Source organism: Enhydra lutris, unplaced genomic scaffold (assembly GCF_002288905.1).
Source record: "Enhydra lutris kenyoni isolate GAN:26980312 unplaced genomic scaffold, ASM228890v2 scaffoldscaffold11, whole genome shotgun sequence".
Taxonomy (NCBI): Eukaryota; Metazoa; Chordata; class Mammalia; order Carnivora; family Mustelidae; genus Enhydra; species Enhydra lutris.
In genome coordinates this window covers 30203013-30225402 of record NW_019154095.1, presented here as the reverse complement: position 1 = coordinate 30225402, position 22390 = coordinate 30203013, and the positions used below count along the sequence as shown (strand labels likewise).

The 22390-nt window shown below is 39.2% G+C and overlaps 1 protein-coding gene across 6 annotated transcripts in view; it reads right to left on the bottom strand.

The window, feature by feature from the left end:
- The window catches only part of LOC111144494 (neuregulin 1), a 1132137-nt gene that overhangs the window by 11100 nt on the left and 1098647 nt on the right, over positions 1-22390 (bottom strand). For 3 of the 6 annotated variants that reach the window (XM_022498799.1, XM_022498800.1, XM_022498802.1), the window contains 2 exons: positions 10132-10190; positions 3449-3472 (listed from right to left, as the gene is read on the bottom strand). In XM_022498799.1, coding sequence (XP_022354507.1) covers positions 3449-3472; positions 10132-10190 — 83 coding nt within the window. Of the gene's footprint in view, positions 1-3448; positions 3473-10131; positions 10191-10796; positions 10865-22390 lie in introns of all 6 variants that reach the window. The other 3 variants (XM_022498801.1, XM_022498804.1, XM_022498803.1) reach the window with 2 other exon arrangements.

Below are 22390 nucleotides of genomic sequence, written 5' to 3'. Positions count from 1 at the left end.
CTTAGGGAACATTTTCAATTTTCTTTACTGAAAGAGGGCGAGTCGCAGGAAGTTTTCTTGAAATGAAAAGGTGCATTTTAATTTCTGTGATACAGTAGACCTTATCATTAAACAAAACATTTCCTACAAGCCAAGCCCATGGTAATCAAATTCCAGTTAACAGGTCAGGAACATTGTCAAATCAAATTAATATAGCACTGTTTATTAACAGGAGGAGAAGGAGAATAGAAGTCAGTGGGTAAAAGACTAGAATGCTGCAGAAATTATACAAAAACAAACCAAAAGGGTCGGAAGTGGGAGGGGGGAAAAAAACAAACCCAGAGGACAGACAGACTGACAGAATGACGGAGAGAGGGAGGAAGGCAGGTGGGAGGGAAAACAAGATTAAAAGTGAAGGAGCCATCTGAAGTCCCTGGGATGGCATGCCTGATACTAAGGGAGGAAAAATAAATAAACAAAAGAAAAGCAGAGGGAGGAAATGCTGGGTGGGAAGAGAGGGTGGGTGCGAAGTTGGAAGGGTGACCCCATACAGCATAACGCCTACCCTAGGCTGGCCGTCACGTGGAAGCCACAATTAGGAAGCAAAGCAGCTGGTGCATTGCAGTGAGACAATGACCCAGGAGACATAGAGTGGGGTCACATATTTTTGTGCCGAGAAAGTCAGCTGAGGATGTGGAATGTGAATGCTTCTGTGTTAATTGCTGTGTCTGCCGCCTCCCCTCCCCCAGAGCCCCAGGACAGGGAATCACATTTGACAAGGTGGTAATCTGTGAGCAGGTGCCCCAGGGTCTCCTCGGAGACCTGGCCTGTGGATCGGTTTTTAGCGTTAGTCTAAGAAGGAGAGGCGGTGCCCCCCTGTCCCCGCCACCCCCAGTCCCTTCTCGAGGGGCCCGGGGGTTGCAGGGCTCCTCTGGGTGTGACCAGTTGGTTTAGAAACAGCCACGTTCAAGTATCATTGCCACGAAAATGAAATCCCTGCTTTACCGTGCCCTCTTTCGCTCACTCTCTTGGCTTCTTTTGAAAGGGTGAGGGCTTGGTAGCTCTAGCATTTTAACATCCCATCTTTAGAAAAAGCTGGTAAGTTACTTCTGACAACTACAAAAATGGGATGTATCTAAGGACTGAAGGGGGAAAGGGCATCCTGGGTACTCCTGGGGATTCCGTTGACAAGATTGTTGGTGGTTGCTAATCATAAAAGAATAGATCGACCTCAGGTTGTCAGCAGATGTGGCACGCTGACTCACCGCTCTGCCCAGGTTATGTGGGAAGACACATGTTTTTCCAGTGAAATTGGTCACGGAAATAAAAAGGCAAGCTCAGTGAAGGCCAAAGTGTATAAAGCCAAAGTGCTAAAATGAACCAATGAAAGACAAGGCCCTTAGAATACAGATGTAGGATTAAGATTCTGTATTCACAACAGCATTTACAGAATACATTCTATGTTTTCTCATCTTCGTTTATATTTCACTTTCCAGTGATTTACTAGATCAGGGGATTCCCCCCCCCCCCCCCCCCACATTACGAATGTGTTAAAACTACTTGATGAACAATCATATAAACAATGGGTTCGTTTCACCCCCGTTCCCCTTATTTTTTTCCCTAGTGTGACAGGGTCAGTAGGGCAAGAGCAAATTAGAGGCAGTGCTGAAAAAAAGAATCTGTCAGTCCAGTTGGCGGATCTGCCGTAATGATTGGAAATGCTTCTGAGTCTTTACTCTATGGTTTGGCTGGACGCATTGAAGTCAATCAGATCAAGCATGTTTTCCAGTCTGATCTAGCCAGGCTAAGAGACAGAAGCCTTGTCCTTCTCACTGTTAATTGACCTTTAAGGTCTGATTTTCCTTAAAGGGAATGTTCTGGCTTAGTACACTGGCTGTCATGGGACTATGGAGTCTCTGGACCGTGCGCCTTTAAGAGGTACGCAGGTGCCAGCACCATGTACCTTTCCTGACCCTTCAGATCACGCTGAGGGAGAAGTCCTATATCTGAACTACCCATTGCCCTACCTCATTGTCTGGGAATAGAAATATTAAATTCTAGTTAGACCCTAAAATGATTAAAATGGGACAGAGATGCTATTAAGGAAAAGGAGGAGGTGATGGTAGATTTTATTCCTCCCTGCAGGAAAGGCCGGTAAGCCTTTTTAGTAGTGGGACAATTTTTATCCTGAGGGAGGTGATCTGAACAGATCCCTCTCATCAAGTAGATAACCTGCCACCTGAGCGGCGTTGGAGGGAACTTTCGTGCTTCTCACTCTTGGGAGATGTTCTCCAATGTGCAAAGGATCACTCACATGTAAGCGGGGGTTTTCTCAACAAATGAATAGTTTCTCTTCAAAGTTTTTTTGGGGGTGGGGATGGTTGAGTTTCTATCCCTGTCACAGACAGAACTTACAACAGCCTTATTTTACAGAAATTATGGAACGTAGATTAGGTATGGACTGTGATGCTCTCATCTAAAAGAGAGTAGCAGCTATGCTGCAGGGCACCCTCATTGCATGACATCATCGACACCAGCTGCTAATCAGGACATCACTTTGTTGACCCACGGCCACATTCCAGCACTGCGGGAGGTGTTCAGGGAGCCTCTGGGATGACAGAATGGCTTCCCTCTACTCTCGAGACTGGCCCTGTCTCCCAATTATTTAGGACAAAGGCCTTCAAAGGGACTATGCCCCAGATTCATAGGCTCATAAGAGATACTATTTTATGTTTACAGTGTGAACATTTCTATTTGATTACAGGTCTGGATAATCTAAGTGACTCAAGGTTAATTCCATTAGCACTAGAATTTCCACCTAAAATAGCACTGGGTATATTTCTTTCTGTTTTCTATTTCCTTGCTCCTAAGATAATGAAGTTGACTAGAGGAGGGACTGGATATCCCCAGAAAATCAGAGTCTGTGGATACAATATCGTGTTGCAGTATAAGGACTTTCTATGTTACTCTATCAAGTGGGTGATTTTTTACAGTGTATGTCACATTCTCATCTGCCTAAGATGTGGTGTGTTTTTTAAGCTGATGCATTTAGAGCTTCTTTTCTTCCCTCAGGCCTGGTTTGGTTCCTCCCATAGCCTTACGCACCTCTCCGACTTACTCCCCCCCCCCCCCCCCTGCCCCCCCTCCCCCCCCACCCCCACCCGCTCTGAAATAACAGCCTGGTCAGATCCAATCAGAGGGTCAAGGAACGTGGGCTATATGTGACTTTGCAGTAGGTGATGTGATTTTTAAACTCTAAGTGTGGGAATCTAGAAACTGCTGCACTCAGTGACATTTCAGTAAACTAATCATAGATTAGAAGCAAAGAAATCATTGTTATAGCTGTATGATCCCTTCTGAAGGAAAAGGAAATTAGTTAGGAACTGGAAGGTAAGAGTAGGAAGGGAAAAGATTTCAGCTCATAGGTTCTAAATTCTGCAGGCTAAAAGGAATGATGATTGGTTCATACCCATAAATTCAATCCCAAGATGCTCTGCCAATGCAGAAAGTTGACAAAAAAAAGAAAGAAAGGGAAAAAAGTTTCAGAAAAGAGCAATACACTGCACTCCAAAACACATTACACATGACTATTAACGGCTCTCTGGGCGTGCACATTGAACAGGACAAATGGCGGGTGGTTAAGGAAGCAGTGCTCAGGTACGCCTCCGTGAGTCCGCATAGGGAACTTCTCTTTTTAAAGAGGTGTGCAAATACCAGCACACCCTGTCTTTATTAACCCTTAAAAGACCTTACTGAGGGAGAAGTTGTACTGCTGAACTATCCTCTATGGTACTTAATCCTCTGGGAACAGAAATACTGTATTTCTAATGAAAAATTAAAAAAAGGCATTCGGTATTATTTCATTCCTCTCTTGAAAAGGCAGAAGCAAAGTGCCAGGGAGGTGATTTTGTTTTTTACCCAAAGGCACATGGTGGCAGAGCCAGGAGTAGAAGCCAAGAGTACCGCAATTTGGTCTGAAATTTTTATTGCGTTGGATTCACATTTTTCCAAGTTTGGACAGTCACGCTCTACACATTTCTTGTTGTTTGGTTATAAAAAACAAACAAACAAACAAACAAACAAAACCCCCAAAAACAAATAAAAAAAAACCCTATCTCCTTTTCTGCTCCTAACTTTTCACTTTCTCCACCACTTACATAACGTTTCATTCACAGAAAGCAACAAACGCTTCTGCCCAAAAAGCCAGAGAGGGAATTGGGATTGGGGCACAGATCTGGCTTCCAGATTTTCCCAGTAACTCTTCTGTGGCATTGGACAACCCTCAATGCCTCATTTTTCCAAAGAGTTTAAAAAAAAAAAAAAAAAAAAAGAGGCGGCTTCAGGAAGGATCCAATTCTTGAGGTCCTTAGTTAATGTAGGACTCCCTCAAATAACAACCAATTCGGTGGGCACTCCACGGTGCCGAGCTCCGCCGCCCACGAGGGCACATGGCTCGGAGGTGTTGCAGGGCTCCCCCCAAGGGGGCTCAAAGGCGCGAGCTCACAGCCCACAGTCCTGGCAGATGTGTCCCTGGAGGCTCTCGGATGTCAGGACTAGCAGAAACTACACAGCCTCCAGTGAAGAAATGGGGAACGTGGGCCAATTAAAAATAAATCCCCAAAACCTCCAGAAATGATACTTTCCATTCTTGAAGCAAAAAATTGTGAATGAGTTTCATCAGGTGGGACCCGTTAGGATTCCTTATTTGCCCGCATGTGGTGGAGAGGCATGTGGAAAGGAAGGGCGGAATGAAAACGGAGATTCAGGGTCTCAATCCCTCGAGGCAGAGATACCATGGTGGTCCAAAAAATAGGACACGGCACCTCTTGAGTTTGAAAACATGCAGTTGAGGGGTAGTTCTTGTACAGAAACATCAGTTTGGGCATGGACAAATCACTTCAAGTACAGAGCAGAAAATCCAAGTGTGCTGGCTTGTCCTGGTTCTAGGTCCTGCCTCTGCCATTGATCTGTGCAGTGACTTTGGACCAATTAACTTCTCACTGACAAAATGCTTAAGATCCTCACACATGTGTCACAGGGAGACACTGTGGAATAAAGGAGCCATGAAATATGGCGGCTAACAGCAAAAGGGTTAAGAGCTCAGAAAACAGACCTATCTGGAGATCTACCTTGGGCCACTTAATTGCATGCAGGTTTATTTTTAACTAATTAATGGCCAGGAAAACTCTGAAAGCTTCTGGGGTATACCCAAGAATTTAGACTTTAAAAACTTTCCCCCTCTTAAGGAAATGAAGCTTCCAGATTAAAAAAGAAATCAAAGAGTATATCAAGTAACAATAATATAGAATAGTTCAGTCTGCCCTGTGTCAAGGGTACTCAGGCAAATAACCTAAACTTTTCATAAATTAAAAGCCAGAGGATTTAGGATTAAATCAGTTGCACAAGGTTCACAGTAAAATCACAATTTATTCAAATCTAAATAAACTTCACTTGTTTCTGTGCGACACTCATTTTGACAAAATGGCGGCCTCCCCGACCATCTGCTCCCTTTATATAAATTTTGGGATGTCAAGTACAAGAATTCATTTTCCAAGGAAGTGATAATAAATTTCCTTACACATTTCCTTGAAGATGTGACTCAGTTTTTCTCCCTAGAATCCCTTCCATCTTATGCCTTTTCCTCCTACCGGTCAGTAATAATTTAAGGGTTAAAATCAAGAGAGATCGACAGAAACTTTTTCCAGAGAATCATTATTCCATGCCTACATGAACACTGCTAATGATCTATATTAGTTGCGTAGAAAGCTTGGTTAAGTCTTCAATAAAATTAGTAGCATGCCCATGCATACATATTACTGCATTTACAGTTTTATAGGTAAGTCTGTGAGCCTAACTATAATTTCATTTCATGGGAAGTCATTCATATCAGGCAGCTCCAATTTCAAATAATTCAAAGGGAAATTGGTACTTAAAATTGGAATCTCTTCTGGCCATAAGCCCTAACAAGGAAACAAGCAGAGGAAACATGCATCAGTCATTCTCAATGTGGAGCAGATACTGCTCTAATTTATTCTTACTATTGGTGGCTACATTCCTTTCATTGTGAGTCAAGAAAAGCGGAATACACAAATAATTTTAATTTTTGAAAAGGTTATTACTTTCTATCTGTTCTATTTAATCTAATGTTGTCTTAGGCTCGTTATGTATCATACGCTTCCTATTGCACTTCTGTCTAGTCACTACATTTTTCAAATTAAATTAATAATTCAAAAACACAAAGGTTACTGTAAACAATTGTTTCCTTTACTACATGTGATTTCCTGCTGTGCAGTAAGCAATCTAAAAAATTAATTTAAATCTAAGAGTCTGCAGAAACTAATAAATATTGACTCACTAATCCTTTGCTTTAGGAATTTATAATTGTTTGAAGAGAACTGATTAACCTGTAGGCTAATTTAAATTCTCAATTGCATCAGAGAAAAGAACAATAAGACACCTTTTTTTAAACCAAAATTTATCTGTGCGTGCATTTTGTGGTTTCTGTTAAAATGTGATGACATTCAGGATTTTACTCTTTAATATCTTGGTCCTCCTTATGCAAATAATATCAAAGACATAGGTAGAGTCCTGACTTGCTGCAGCCCTGAGACTTCTTAAGGAGGTCTGTCAAGGCTAGTGCTAAATGGGACCAATTTACTATCCGACTTTGAGTTTTTGACTTACCTTTACAAATGTAGGTACTTTTTTCCCCCACATATACAAATCCGTATTGCCACTGAGCCTTTTGAAATGTAATAGGAGACTTTCTCTTCGCTCCCAAGTTTCCCCGTGCACATGAGCACACTCTCCGACACACATGCAATAAAGTCTCACTAACACTCAGCTGGGCTTTGTGACAGTTTGTCATGGATTGTGCCTTTATTCTACTGTCAGCAAGATACACATGTTGGATAAATAAATGAATAGCTTCAGAGCATCTAGAAATCAACACAAGTCATTTATGCACTAGGAACCTCTGATTCAAAATTACGTTTAAGGATATCTGTTGGGTTTACTCATTCCAAGAATACGCTTGAAAGTTCTAAAATTGTAGTCTTTAAGAATATTCTGTAATTTGGGCTATTTGATAACTACTTCCTATTATATTTTAGTTTATGCATGACATACTCGCCCCATACTACCTCTACTGAAGCTGTGAATGCTTTTTTATTCTGTCCAATAAGTCTATAAATCTGTTATGAACTGTTGGTACCCCACCCCAACATACCCCACAGTGATGAACACAGTCCTTTAAAGAAGGAATTCTGTGTCAAGATAGGTCAAATTTGAAGCTGAGTAACCTTGACAACATTTTCCTAGAAAGTATTCCAAAGATGTTTTATTTTGAGGCAAATGGCTGCCTTCAAGAAAGCCCTATAAAATATATATTTGTTCTTTCCTTTCATACTTTAAATCCGTTTTTACAAATCGATAAGTGCCCACAGGATACTCTGGCCAGAAAAACTGCATCAAATCCTAATAATGTAAGTTATGCATTAATAAGCATTTTAAAAAGTGTACCTTTTTTAGAATGCCATACTTTGATTGGAAAATGTAGTTTGGTAAAGTTGAAAAAAATGTTTCTCTCCGCAGCTTTTCTTTTAAAATTTATATATGTGTTTCAGACATTCTGAACACAATTAAGTTTTTAATCGTTACCACTGTGGTGACATTTTTTATTCATCGTGCACACGACATTGCTACTTGAACATAAAGTTCTTAAAGCAGCACAATTTATTTTCCTGCCTTCTCTATAGGGATTTGCATTGCATTGCGTTGAGAACTTAAGGCATTGGGGTTAGGAAATTAACTCTGGGCAAGACAATTTTGGAAAGCAATTTCTGAAAGGTGTTTTTTGAATTTCTAGTTCTGAGGTGGCATCAAAGCCTGGCCATTTACAGCTTCTGTTCAGAAATGTGCTTCCTATCAATCTTTGTTACCTCTGGGTAAATAGGAACACTGCCTTCCTGGATATCTTCCAGCAGTGCGATCGAAAGCTTACTGAAGAATTTATTTACGGAATCACACTCTGATTGGATAGTGGCTATTTGGAAATATCTTAGGAAAAAATGATCTAAAATAGAAGTTGAAAACATTTTCTCTGGTTACTACTGTCAGACCTAAACCGCATCATTATTTGGGGAAATAGCTTCATTTTTAAAAAAATGCTTTTCTCTAGATAGGGGCCTAACACAGCCTCCAGGGCACAATAGAACTCTACATAACACCAAAAATTTAAGTGTAATATAAACGTTCGGAATTTTCACAAAATTCTAAAATACGATGCTGTTGTTATTTACACAGGCACGTGATTTGCGAAATCTGTGGTTTTGAATACAAACTGATTTCTAAAAGGAATGGCTTTACTATAATGAGTAAAATTCTATTACTTCTGTTTTTACTTTGCATCTTACCTACCTTTAAGAAGATTAATCTATAGCTATGGGGAGAAAAATCGGGTCCACTAAATGTGTATTATTTAAAGACTTGTGGATAAAGGGAAGACTGTGTTTGAAAATTTAGCAAATGCCAATTTACTAATTTTTCCCAACAGAAAGGGGCCTAGGACATAGCCTTCGATATGCTGCCTATGTAAATACACAGAAAGCACCACCTCTCTAAATAAATGATTGAATATTATGGATGTGATCTCCCCATATGCATAGGAAATTAATTTTTCCATGAAATTTATTCTTCCATGAGTGTTAACAGGAGGAGCAGAATCTTATTCTTTGCGTGCATGCAAGTAAAGGGAAATCTGATTCTTTTAGGGTCCCCCAATGACTTGCTCATATCACTGTTTCTTGTGTTACATGACTTTACACCGATAAGCCATGTGAAATATTTTTCAGGTTCAGCAACTGACAATCCAAATCAGGGGTTGATAAATCCAGCCCATTGCCTCCTTTTGTAAATAAAGTTTTATTTTATTTTATTAAGTTCAAGTTAGCCACTGTGTAGTACATAGTTAGTTTCTGATGTCATGTTCAATGATTCATTAGTTGTGTAAATAAAGTTTTAATAGTGCACAGCTATGCTCATCAGTTCACACACTGTCTCCAGGGGCTTTTGTGCTGAGCTGGCAGAATTAGTGGTTTGTGCGGGTGACGTTATCACCTGCAAAACCTGTAGTCTTTACTATCTGATCTTTCACAGGAAAAAAGAATTGTCGATCTCTGATCTCAAAGGATAACTACATGGACTCCACCTTAAATATAATCCTTCCAAAAGCTCCAGAAAGAAAAGCAATAGCCCAGTTCACAAGAGCCGGACAAATTACATAATTTAGTTATCCATGCAAATTACATACATGTGAATTGGGTCATTTAGGAATGTTCAAAATCTCATGAAGCCATTGAGACCCATCAAAATTTCCCAGTTCTGCATTTAAAAATATCTATCTAGAGGTAAAGTACTATATTTCAAAGTCAATAATATTTTTACAAAACCTATTTGTTCCTAAAATTATCCTTGACACCAGCATAAAGGAATGCTAACATAAATGATTATTTAAACTAGTCCTGAATCACTTGTTTCCTAAGCATCGTAAGGAGAAGCCAGGCTATCTCATTTGCTGTGCCATGTTTGTTTGTAATTTTCTTACTCAGTGCCTTTTTTAATAACTAAATGCAAACTGTTAATGAAGAGAAACATCTGAACTCTTTTTAGTATGTTTATTTGTTATAAATAACACATTCTGAGCCAAAATTAACTTACCATCATTTCAAGTGCATACTGATTACAACTTAGCAGCATCCTTTTCAGGACGTTGCCGTTTTTTATAAAGAAGATGGACTGCTTAGCAGAATGATTTTATTTTACCAATAAAAGTGAGACTTTTAAATGCCTTTATTGTGATTGCGCTGTGGGATAAGGACTATCGTCTTGGATCACATTATTCAGTTTCAATTTCAGAAGCATCCGGAGCCTCACACACCTATTAGTATCTCAGAGCCAACTAGTCACGAACAGAGGAAGTAATACAATCGCTTGTGTTAATGTTCTCATGCGACAGGCAGAGGCAAGTCAAGGTTAGACCTGGTAAAACGCATCTAGTTCTAGGTGAGATCTGAGGGGAGATGCAGCAACAAGAAAGCGGCACCGACTGAGCATGCTCCTACTCAGGCAGAGACAGAAAGGGAGTGGACGTACTGTAGAAGCTGGCCATTACGTAGTTTTGGCAGCGATCACCAGTAAACTCATTTGGGCACCTGAGAGAAGAAACAAAAAACAATGGTAGAAAAAACAGAGAAAAAGAGAAGAGGTGAATACACGCTAGAAAGAAGCTCCTTCAGTGTCATTTGACTGAACTTGGTGAGTTCACCCTCAGGAACTGAGTCTTTGTCCTAACCATGGTTTCCAGTCTCTGGCATTTCCTCCAAAGGACTCAAGACTGGGACAAAATGCGGTCGTCAGGTCTGTAGGGCGGAAAGATGGCAGCATCTTAAGGGTCAGTTTTCTTTCAAAGGGACTCACCTACAATGAACTCGGAGGTTTTCTTCGAGTCCGTTTTCCATCTGAGGGCTTTGGTCAAAGGTGTTAGAAGGAAACTTTTTTTTTTTTTTTTTTTGGTTGGCCTGCCTGTCACGGTTGCCAGCCTTGCTGGCCACGTTGGTGGTCATTTACCTCGATGGTCTTTGGAGTCCACGCTGGGAGAGAATGAAACAAGCTCGTGCTGAAGGAGTTTACGCCCCGAGTGCTTAAACCATTGTTAGGACAAAAGGAATCAGTTACCACTGAAATGTAAAACCACCAAGTGGTAGTAATTGTTGCTGTAGTTTGGGGGAGAGAGCAAATTTCAGATTATTTTAACATACTTTCTTGGTTTTGGACTTTCATGGGCACATTCTCAGTACATCTTGCTCCAGTGAATCCAGGTTGGCACCTAGAGGGCAAAAATGTGATAAGCAATAGAACGCTACAGACACTGAATTTTCAGACTGGCAATTTTCCTCCTAGAGAATATGGAGATTCCTACAATGACCTGGTGATTGAACAACATAAAGGAAAGGAAAAGAACACATTTTTAAAAACCATGTTTCATGACAACTGTGGGGCACATATTTTGGTGGTGGTTTGCTTCGGTCTTCCTAAGGACAGCTGACTGAAATTTAACTTGAGGGAGGTTGAAAAGTTGAGCAGGGCTGGCAAGGCCTGGGCCGCTAAGTCACCTTCCCTTTTTGCATTTCCTTATTTGCCACTGGGCACTGACTCCTACACCTTGTTAAAACGCTGGTTTTGGTAAGGACTTCCACGGTTCCATCCATGATCTTTTATTATTTAAATGATCCTGAGCTTTTCTCTCTCTATACACTCAGTTCTGTATAGTCATGCCTACTTTTATGTTCGTTCAATCATCGCACTACAATAGAAGTCAAGCGCTTATATACTCTCGTGATTACGGACAAGAATAACTATATTTCCTTTTTTCTTAAAGGTACTACAAATTAGGTCTCATTTTTAATACCTCATAACAGAAAGAGGCAGATAATTGATTAGCAGACATTTCCCTTCACCCATGGATCCCAAATCAAAGGCAAATCCATTTTTAAAATTTAGACAGCTACTCTTCTCCAGTTATACTGAATAGAGGTCACTTCGTATTCAAGGTGAAACTGTCTTTCCATGGTGTAAAAATTTTCATTTTACTCAACATTCCTTCACCCACATTGTTCACAAGGTGGTGATGCGGGGATGTGCCTAACTTTGGAAGTCCTTTCTAGTTGTTCTTTTTGTTGCCGTTATACCAGTAACTAAAGCATTTCATACTGGATTCATTGCACCCAATAACATGCTCTAGTAAATAGGGCCATCAAAAAGGTTCTAGGCAAGCAAACTCATAGATGCCTGACACCTGTAGCTGTGATTACTATTAATAGTTGAGCTATACCATAACCACCACGCAAAGCACCTAATAAAATGTAGCTGTGACCTCACACACCTTGTGATTTACACATGACCCTGTCTTCTCCAGAGTAAATAAGAATAAACACTTTTTTTTTTTGGCACCAAAGAAATGTGAATAAAACTATTCATTATTACAAGTGTAAGGGTGATATTTTTCATTCCCCTTAAAACTACATTCAATGCCAAAAAATTATTACCAAGTGATTTGGTATATCTAACTTTCCTATTTCAAGAAGAATGGCCTATAAGATAAAATACAAGCACTTCTTGATTCTTAGTCCCATGAGTTCTTGTGCAAACGTAAAGTGTTATTATGATCATTAGTGTATTATCAATAAACTTAACGACAAACATCTTGTATTGAAATAGCGCTTTTCAACCCTTGAAAACACTTTTATATTATTAAACTGGTTATTTTTGGTTAGAATATGTTTGCAGCAGTGAATAGAGGAAGATCTACCTAGAGAAATCCAGAAATAAGATCGTAGTCTGTGAGGCCGGGCCATTTTTCATACAGATGGCATTATACATGCTTCAGTAAGAATTTCTTCACAGATATATGAGAAAAATACATGGAAACCTGTTTCCCATAGAACTTATTTCACATAATGACTTCTGAAATACACAGGGTTTTGTTTGTCTATTTGTTTCTAAACCAGGGCTACGAATCCACATGGGCATACCCTACAGTAAGTAGGTAATCCAGAATTAAGGATACATTCCGTAATGACCATTTCATCTTACCTGTTTGCATTCTTTTTTTTTTTTCCTGTTTGCATTCTTGATAAAAATTAGAATTCTCATGATGATCACACAATAATCCACTCGTTCCATACAATAAACATGGTATAAGACATGTGAACACTGTGTGTGTGGCAGGGGATGTGGGGGAGAACCATTTGAGGTAAGAAGTGCATTGATTCAAGGATCATGAAATTAACATATAGCTGAAGAACCGTAAGTCCTTTAAGGAATGCATTATTAGAAAATTGTCATTTATGCATCTTGGATGCCAGTTTTGAGGTGAGAAGGCACAGGACAACTAGGTGAAGCAGATAAAAAATCTTACCCAGACAATTTTCTAATTAGTCTGACTTCTAAAATGACATTTCCTAGGAAACTGGCATTATGGCATGGTGGTTTATCTCCATCATAAGATGACATAGACTATTTGGTATAGTAACACCAGACCTGCTGAAGGTTTGCCAATCTTTTTTGGAATCTTTTTTGATGCCAGTCGTACCTGAACCCAAACTATCCTTATGCTAATGTTTGCCTTCACTCCAATAAATTTTTTTTAGGGTAAAGCCTTATTATTATTCTAAGTGTGGTTCATGGACCCATATTGTCATCATCCCCTGGGATCTTATTAATAGAAATGCAGAATCTTGGGCCTCCAGTTCATAACTACTGAATAAGAATCTGCATTTTAATAAGATTCCTAAGAGATCTGTATGTGCCTTCAAGTTCAAGGTGTCAGGGACCCTGACCTTGGAAGATGGAGACGAAGTCCTTCTGTCCTGTCACCACAGTTATCTTGCTGCTTGGTCATGGGCAATCCCTTTGACTTCATCAGGCCTCAGTATTCCTCAGTGATAAGATGAAGGGACTTAACTAAGTGATTTATCAAAGGCTCCTTTTACCACCAAGGTTCTGGGAATCAATGCTCATCCTAACACAGGGAATCACTTTTTTGAAAACTCTGACAGCCTTTCTTCTGAATGTGCTACAGGTGGGGGAGGACTCAAGGACTTTAAAAAAACATTTTTGACAGGATGGATTTTTAAGACCATCATGAAGGGAAAATGAATTGCAAATACCCATTCCTAAAGCAATTCCAATGTCCAGCAACAGTCATTATGTAACTTAAAAAAATTTTTTTTTTCATTGTTCCTAAATTCATTGTTTATGCACCACACCCAGTGCTCCTTGGGGACATCTGGAGTTGTTGCCAAATCAAATGGCAGGAAGCAGAGACTGAGAGAGTTTTTATGTAAGCAACCTGCTGTCTGCAGACGCGGTGTAGAGAAATCATATGCAAATGGAAGCTCATCTGATCTCTAAGCTCTGATTAACTTCTACGGAATTCCTTCTGAAAGACTGTCTGGCTTCTGACATATTTCTAAATTAGCATTCTACATTAAGCGTCCGATGGATCACTCTCTTTGGACATAAGAGTATGGTAAATTTAATCTGATTGTGAACAATATGCTTTGGCATGAGTCCGGGCAAATTCCAAGAATTTTATTTCTTAGAAGAATCTGTCTGAATAATAAGCCTCTATCGTAGCCTCAAATATGTACAAATAAATAGATCTACCCGAAACCATTTGTTTCATTGATCAGAGTAGAAGATGAATATTATTTTTTTTTTAGTATTTGCTCTTAAAATGACAATTTCTATTCCACACTTGAGCTTAAGGAGATGAAAATTCACAGTTTTGTCTGAACTTAAGTATCACCTCTTCCAACTGACCCTTCCCTGACCTCCATTTCCCCATCTCCCGCTTCCACGCCCTGAATGACGATTCCCTCTTGGGCTCTGTGCTGCACCCTGTCCCAATCTCTTTCACTGTCCTTGCCTGTTTGGGTTGGGATTCTCTGTGGTGAGGACAGTGGCCATATCTTGATCATTCTGTATCTCTAATTTTAACAGTGCCTACCTTGTCAAAAGCTCTCATAAAATGTTTGTTAAACCAAGCCCAAGATAGTTATCAGAATGCAGTGTCCAATAAAGAACTGTATCAAGGGTGAGCCTGGGTGGCTCAGTGGGTTGAGCCTCTGCCTTCTGCTCAGGTCATGATCTAAGGGTCCTGGGATCGAGTCCTGCATCAGGCTCTCTGCTCAGCTGGGAGCCTTCTTCCCTCTCTCTCTGCCTGTCGCTCTGCCTACTTGTGATCTCTGTCTGTCAAATAAATAAATAAAACAATAAAAAAAAAAGAACTATATCAAAGAGACTTTCATATAGTCAATTGATTTGCCAAGTACAGGTCAATATTGAACATTGGCTTTTGTTCTTATAGTTCATGACTGATGACTCTCCTCTATTGACTCCTAAATAATTATTTTTAATAGCAGCTCCCAACTCCTCCCTCACGGACTCACTCCCTTAAATAGAAACATTTAACATTGTGTTTGGAATTTGGAAAAGATCCTGTAACTCTTTAATAATGTTATTCCTTCAAAATGAAATCTTATTACTGAAATGCCAGTTTACCTAGGCTTCGATAATGTAGTGCCATCTAGTAATAAGCCTTGAACATAGTATTGATAAAACAAAAACTTTTTAACAATAACCTTAATACTTGGTGACTGTCCTGATACGCTTATTGTGTAACCAATCATACATGCATGTATTTTGAGAATTGATTTAGTGCTTGGTAAAGTTTTGATATTCTGATTGAATATGATTTCCCATTTATTGGTGGAGCGGCTAGACATATTCAGATACTTACAGACCCCCAAGAAACTTCTAGTTATTTACCACTGGCTAATTTTATAAACTGTTTTATAAATTTATGGTCCATTTTTTAAACCATCCTTAGGCACCCTTTATTTCTTGGTTTCATGAATTTTTATCAGGCCCTCCAAATCGGGCAGAAAAAGGGAAACGGGGTCTATCTCTCTCACCTCCTCCCTCCTGATCATCATCCTACAATGAGATATCCTGAGAGTTTAAAAAAAATACCTTGCCTCAAAAAGAAAAGTGCCTGTTGTCTTTTCGCTCTACCTTGATACTAGTTGTGGTATTTCCTTCATACTGTATAACCTCTGAGATAATTTCTTTGGTGTTTAATGTTTACAAGTATCAACTGATGGAAATGCCAACAGATTCATCTTAAGGAATCTCAATGAGTTTAAGTGTTAGATGGGGAGGTCCTTTTGCTCTCATTCTGTGTAAGCTTGGAGTTGGCAGTGTCTACACTGGCTTAAATAGTGATGGTCTGTTTTTCTACAGTATCGCATTGCAAGTGCTGAATTTTCTCACCCCCTTCCCCGGCGCAGCATTCTGGCTAGACCTCGCCCACTCACGGCTTGACTATCTGCGTTGTAGATCACTCTTTCCCAAATGTATTGTTACTATTAGTCTGCGTTTCCCCCACGATGAACCTCATTCTGTTATCTACCTTTAAGTGCAATTTCTTGAGGTTTGTACATGCTTTTCTAATTTGTGTTTCAGTGTTCTTTACGGCATCACCTGCAAAAAATATTTATTTCCTCAAGGGAAGGCCTTCTTCAATGTCATTAAAGAAAATATTAAATATAAAATGTTTCAGTAACATTTCCTTCAGATCCAACCCTGTACAACTCCCCGATACTGTTCAGCGAGCACGCATCACCAATTTTCCTGTTTTTATTATGACCCGGGGACTCGTTCTCAAGCCAGGAGATCGTGGTGTATATAGACTGGCCACGTTGGATTCATGGGTAGATTGAGGAAAACAAAAAATCTGAGTTGTCCTGGCTCTCCGGTGTTGTTTCTTAGTGTCTAAGACATACAATCCCAATAATGAGGGTGGCAGTGTTTATGAATTAGCCCGTCCTGTCTGAACCTTGGTGCCCTTCCCAGAGCTCTGTTTGTACAGCTTGTTCTGAAATGCTCATCTGTAGACTCAAGCTCTAGCCATTGTTTACTCGACATGATGTATCTCGGTGAGTCTGGGTTCAAACAATTTCATCGGATATGGGATCACTCTGCATCCCATACATCTCCATGTCACTGGGACTCGAGGACATACTGAGTGCTGCTTTGTGGTCTGGCCTTCCTCCCTGGAGGATGTCCTCCTCCCCCTGTCACGTCCAACAGCCCAGAGACTCAGAACTTGACAGTTCTATTTACTCCGCCAGCCTCGTTTTATGGCGAAACAGCTAAATGTTCGCTTTTTACTGAAATAATCCAATAGGAACATTTCAAAGTTGTGCTGTGTTTTAAATCGGCTATTGGCTTCTCAAGGCGAGGGCTGTGTATTCTTCTCCCCTCCCCCCCCAAAAGACACCACCTCTGACTAGTCGGGGTCCCCCAGGAGACATTCCCTTACCTTCCTAAACATCTATCACAGCACTCGGCACACCACCATTTGTACCTAAATTAATTACTTGAAATATGTTTGCTACTCTCCATAGCCTGCACACTCCATGAGCGCAGAGCCCAGCATGGCTTTTGTTCAGTATTGATGCTAAGCGCGAGCAAAGAGCCTGCCTCATAGAAGGAGATTCATAAATATGTGGCCGCCTAGCTGATTTTAGGAGAAACAAGGAAGCGAACTCTTAAGATCACCTCGTCAGTGTACCTGATTTTAGGCAAAACTTCGCTGAATTTGTTAGAAATAAGGACAAAAGAATTTCCTTCAAGATGCCTCAGTGAAAGTCACAATGAGTTAATAAGGACCTAGTAAGCACAAGGCAGGAGTCTCAATGCAGGAGAGACACAGAAGGAATAGAAGATGTGGACATCTCGGGAGCTCATCTAAGCCTCCAGAGTCGCGCCCACTCTGCCTCACGAATGCTTCTCCATCTGTTAAACGTTACAACTTTGAAGAACAGAGAAGTGCTACAGGCAAGTGTCATACCCATTGGGAAGAATGAACTCTTCCAGCGCGGGAGTAAGAGTAACAGCAGTCTGTTTTTACGGACTTGAGGTTCTGACCCTATACATATATATAAATATATATTCTCTCCATGGTAATTTAAATTTGTCCTGGGAAAAAATAGTTACTATTTTTTATATAGTATACATATATATAAAATATACATATATAGGGCCATATATATATAAAAAAGGAATATATATATATATATTCCTTTTATCTATTCCAAGTTTCTCCCTCTACAGCCGTGGTAATGAGGCCACAGGACACAACCATGAATTTGAGCCATCATCCCCTTGTTTAATTATGCTAATCCAGCTACTAAAAAGTGTTATAAATATCACCATCGTCATTTTTATGCCAGGATTTTATAAAACTTTAACCTTAGCTAGTGTCTCCGATTTTCTCGCCCCACCTTATCTAGTTCCTAAGTTTCTCTGGCCTGTATGGAAGTCTGTCTTCCCTAAACCTCTGCTCCATGTTTATTGTGTCAGTCTCCTGCTCCCAAAGTTACTAATACTCCCTACCAGCTCCCACAGTGTCCAAGGTCATCTACCTGGCCTTTGGAGCTCATACATTGGTCCTTGTGTCTAAGTTGGTTTCTTTTGTTTTGTTTTGTTTTTCTGTCTGTTCTGCGTCCCAGAATACAGCTGCTGGTCTAGCTATGCAAGCCACTGCGTCTTGCAGAAAAGCTTGCTGTAGCCTCAATGCATGCCTGGTATATGGAAAAGACTCCATAAGTGATAGCTATGTTTACAGAATCTTCTTCAAGTCATTCCCGTCTTTTCTTTTCCTTCTTTTAATTTTCATTACCATAATAATCAGCCTTGCACCCCTTGGGATATAATTTTTCTAATTGGTTTACTATTTTAGCTACTTCATTTTTCCAAACACACTAACTTCCCAGGGACCAGAGACCATGCCTTCCATTTTCTCTGTGTTTTAAAAAATGCCTGGCATAGAAATAGTTGTTCTATAAACAAATGTTTACGGTTTTGTTGATTGAGTTTATTATAACATATTTGTTGTGACTTTATCTCCTCCAGTTATGTGTATTTTTATAGGCCCTTATATATACTACACAGCTTCATAAAAATGATATAAAATCGTAAGCTCACGTTTAAAGGCAACTCCCATCTTCCCAAGTTTTGTGTTTGTTTCTGTTTTTTATTTTTGCTTATAAGGAAGATAATGGTCAGAGATATAAAATGATCTGTCAAATGCAAAGTTATAAATCTACCTGGCAGCCCTACCAAACCAAGTAAAACTGTTAATGATAAGTAAAATGAAGAAATAGTTCTTTTTTTTTAAACATGCTAGTATAGTCTGTTAAGACAGGTGTATGTATTTATCTAATGTCTATAGAGAAAATGTAATACTACCATTTACTCTTTATTATAAGGAAAAAAAAATCTTGCTTCCCAGAGTTAGAAATACTTTAGCAGAAATGAATTCATTTAATTTCATAGACTCCCTGGGAAGAAATTTGGAGAACATATTAACTCTATACTGTGCATCAAGACATCATCCAAAAAGCTGAAGTGAAAGGGCTCAAGACTGGTCACCAAAATTGGTGGTTAAGACTCTAATCTCCTCATGCGAAAGCCACATCTGTCCATGGGACAACATAATGGGTTTATAAATATGGTCGGGTATAAAATCATTTTTAGATTAAAAAAAATCACATCAACATCTTCCAAAATAGTTCTCTACTGAAACTATTCAGAAGAATTGATATACAAGAACAAGGGGAAAAGCAAAAAGGGAAATCTGGACATTATTTCAAATTGTCTTGTTTCTTTGAATCATGCGGTCACACAGAGCATCAGATGGTGAAAGATGGAATGATTCTTCTCCTGTCTTTATGTGATCTGGAATAGTAACTCTTTTTTCCCCAGGATAAATTTAAATTACTATGGAGAGAAGAACAATATAAAAGATGAGAACCACTGCTGAAATTCCCATACAATCCCCAGGGGGATGTCCCAAATAACCAGCAAACCTCTCCTCAGAGAAGTGTTTAACTGTTACATGGTTAATCCATTTGGAACACCTTGTTCTAAGTGGAGAGACAAAAGAGATCGGCTGTACAGTCTTCTGCTTCAACTCCCAAGAAGACAACAGCGGATTAGTGACCAGAGAGACTTGGAAACTTCCATGCTTGTGATGTTTCTGAGTCATGGGATAAAGTTGATTTTGAACGATGTGGCTCATGCTTCAGCAAAATGTTTTGCTTTTGCAGATGGACCATATGGAAACTATGAACTGGCTTTGTAACAGGACCATGATGAGCCAATGCAGCATTTTTTAAATGTTTTCTGTCTCTATTCATGTGGTCCAATGAACAGTATACCATCAAAAGACATGGTCTATTACGTGCCTTTGTTTCAATTCTTAGTGATTTTTTTTTAATGTTAGATGTTTTTAATACAAGGATTAAAAAAAAAACAAAAACACTTTCATTCAATAAAAAAAAGCCTGAAATATTCTGGATGTTAAATATATTCTAATTCTTCCCTCAAGGTACTGGCCTTCTTTGATGCTTCAATAAAGACATGGTCCAAAAGGGGTAAAACAGTTATCAAAATCATAGGTGTCCAAGATTTTCTTTCCAATAAGATCCAGTAATAAGGTTTTTAACACTTTTCTGAGAGATTATAATTACCAAAAAAACCCAAAAAACAAAAAACACAAAAAACCCACCAACCCAACCTGATAAAATTATGATGCCAGTTTGCTGAGAAGTGGAAGACAAGCATAACCCACTAGACAATTAGCTTGAGAGCTACAAAGTGTTCATTCATGGTTTGCTGCTTTAATGTTTATTAGATGAATAACCAAGATGTCACTTCAAGATTAAAAATATAGCAAGTATTTTTTTCTGGATTGGGCTTAAAATTTAATGAAAAACTGCAGGGAGAAAAAAATTACGGCTGTTGGCACAATACCAAAATGGAACAAATGACTAGCACTTACGTGATTGCGTGTTTTGTGTAGAACGTGGGAGGGCTGCAGAATATAGCTGAAATTAATATGTGGAAAATCACTGCACTGGTTCCTTAGAGGTATTCAGAAACTATCATATGCACTCACGCAGCTTGTAAATCTTTGCAAAGGCTATGATGAAAAATGATTGTGTTTCATTACTATAATTAAAATATAGTGGTCTCAGATGCTTTTCTCAAGAAGTAATCGCATGAGACATAGATAATCTGGGTGCCGTTGTTTAAAAAGGAGGAGAATTTACAGACCTATAATTTCATTTTTTTTCCCGAAGAGATTTATTAAAACATAATTAGGTGGCTTGCCCAAGATTAGGACAGAATAACAAAATTTCCCCCATGTGATAAATGAGCCTCCTAATGCATAGATTATAATTCTCAGCTTTTGTTTGTTTCTATTTTGATCAGAGTAAACCTTGGAAGAGATTATGAAATTTCTTCATCCCAGTTCAGTATGATAAATATGGGGGGTGCCGTGTTTGTATTGTGTTCACGGCAAGTTGGCAGAACCAAAGACCAAAACTGACCAACTTCTATTCTTTACTACATATCTATATACCTGTGACCAAAAAGTGAATCTCTAGGATTACTGTTAAACCAATAAACACTCATTGTCACAGGAAGTAATCTGGACCCAGAAGAAATAATTTTCTACATGCTCTTTCATTTTCATCTTGCTTTGAAATTTTGAAAAGGCCCTTTACCTGTGAGTTTTATCTTGGTTTAAGGCTATAACCTATCTCTATGAAAGAGATGTTTAGTAACAGATTAGATGTCTATTCTTGTGACTCTTAGTCTTGTTAAGTTGCCTGTCTTCATTGATAGAATCAGCTACCCAACTACCAAAACATGTCTTCTCTTAGAACTGCTTCTGCTCTTTTATAAAAAGAGCTTAAAAAAAATGCTTTTGAGGGCAAAAAAGTGGTTCCAGGAGGTACTTGTTCATGTGTACTTGGTACCTGAGGTCCCACAAGACTACCTTACAGACAGCCTTTGTCTAGAACAGCACAGGGTGTGGTAAAACATTCCCTCCAAAATGGTACTTTTTGTTTGATGTTATGATTTTAAAACATATTTCTTTAATGATGTCCTTTGTAACTTATTAAAAAAAAAGGTTTTCTTAGAATTGGCACATAAATATTTGTATACCATTTATATGATGTAAAGGGGAAATGGCCTTCTTATATCTTGTGCTCCCCCCCCCATTTTGCTATTTGCTCTATTAGCCCAGTTCTGTGTCTGACAAACTTGCTCTTCCTTGTCCCCAAGTAAACCAGGACAAGCTCATGTTCTGGAGTAGGAGGTGGTTTTTATGACGCCATGTTTTTTTCCCTCCTTTATGATAATCACAGCTACTTTAGAACAATAGACGCAGCCATCGGGCAACACCATTTCAGTGGGACTTCAGACTTTTTTTTTTTTTTAACCATGTCACATTATATGCGTTCATGTCCCACTCACAGCTAAGTATGAAGAAGAGCCTTAAAAGGCATGGCACAATAAACATGTGGTTTTAATAAGACCTAATTTTAACTGCAAGGCTTAAATACTGAATGTACTGGTAATATCATTGTTTCGTTCGGCCTGTTAAGAAAGAATGACTGTGATCCTTCCTAATGGTGCATCGACTCCTTCAGGTCACTGGAAAGAGCTCCAGTCTAAATATATCTCCAACAACGGTAGTGCAGGAAAGAACACTCTGCCTTCTGCACGCAATGATGGTCCACACACTAAAAGCATTTCCAAACACGCAATTTAGGTTTGTTGGCTTTTTTTTTTTTTTTTCCTATTTGTGAGATCAACCTAAGTTCCATTTTTAGAATAGCTGTAAACCAATAAGCTAATGCTAAATGTAACAGATGCACAGGTAAAGAACCTTCTGTTGCTTTTAGCTCTTCATTTTGGAGATGGTCAC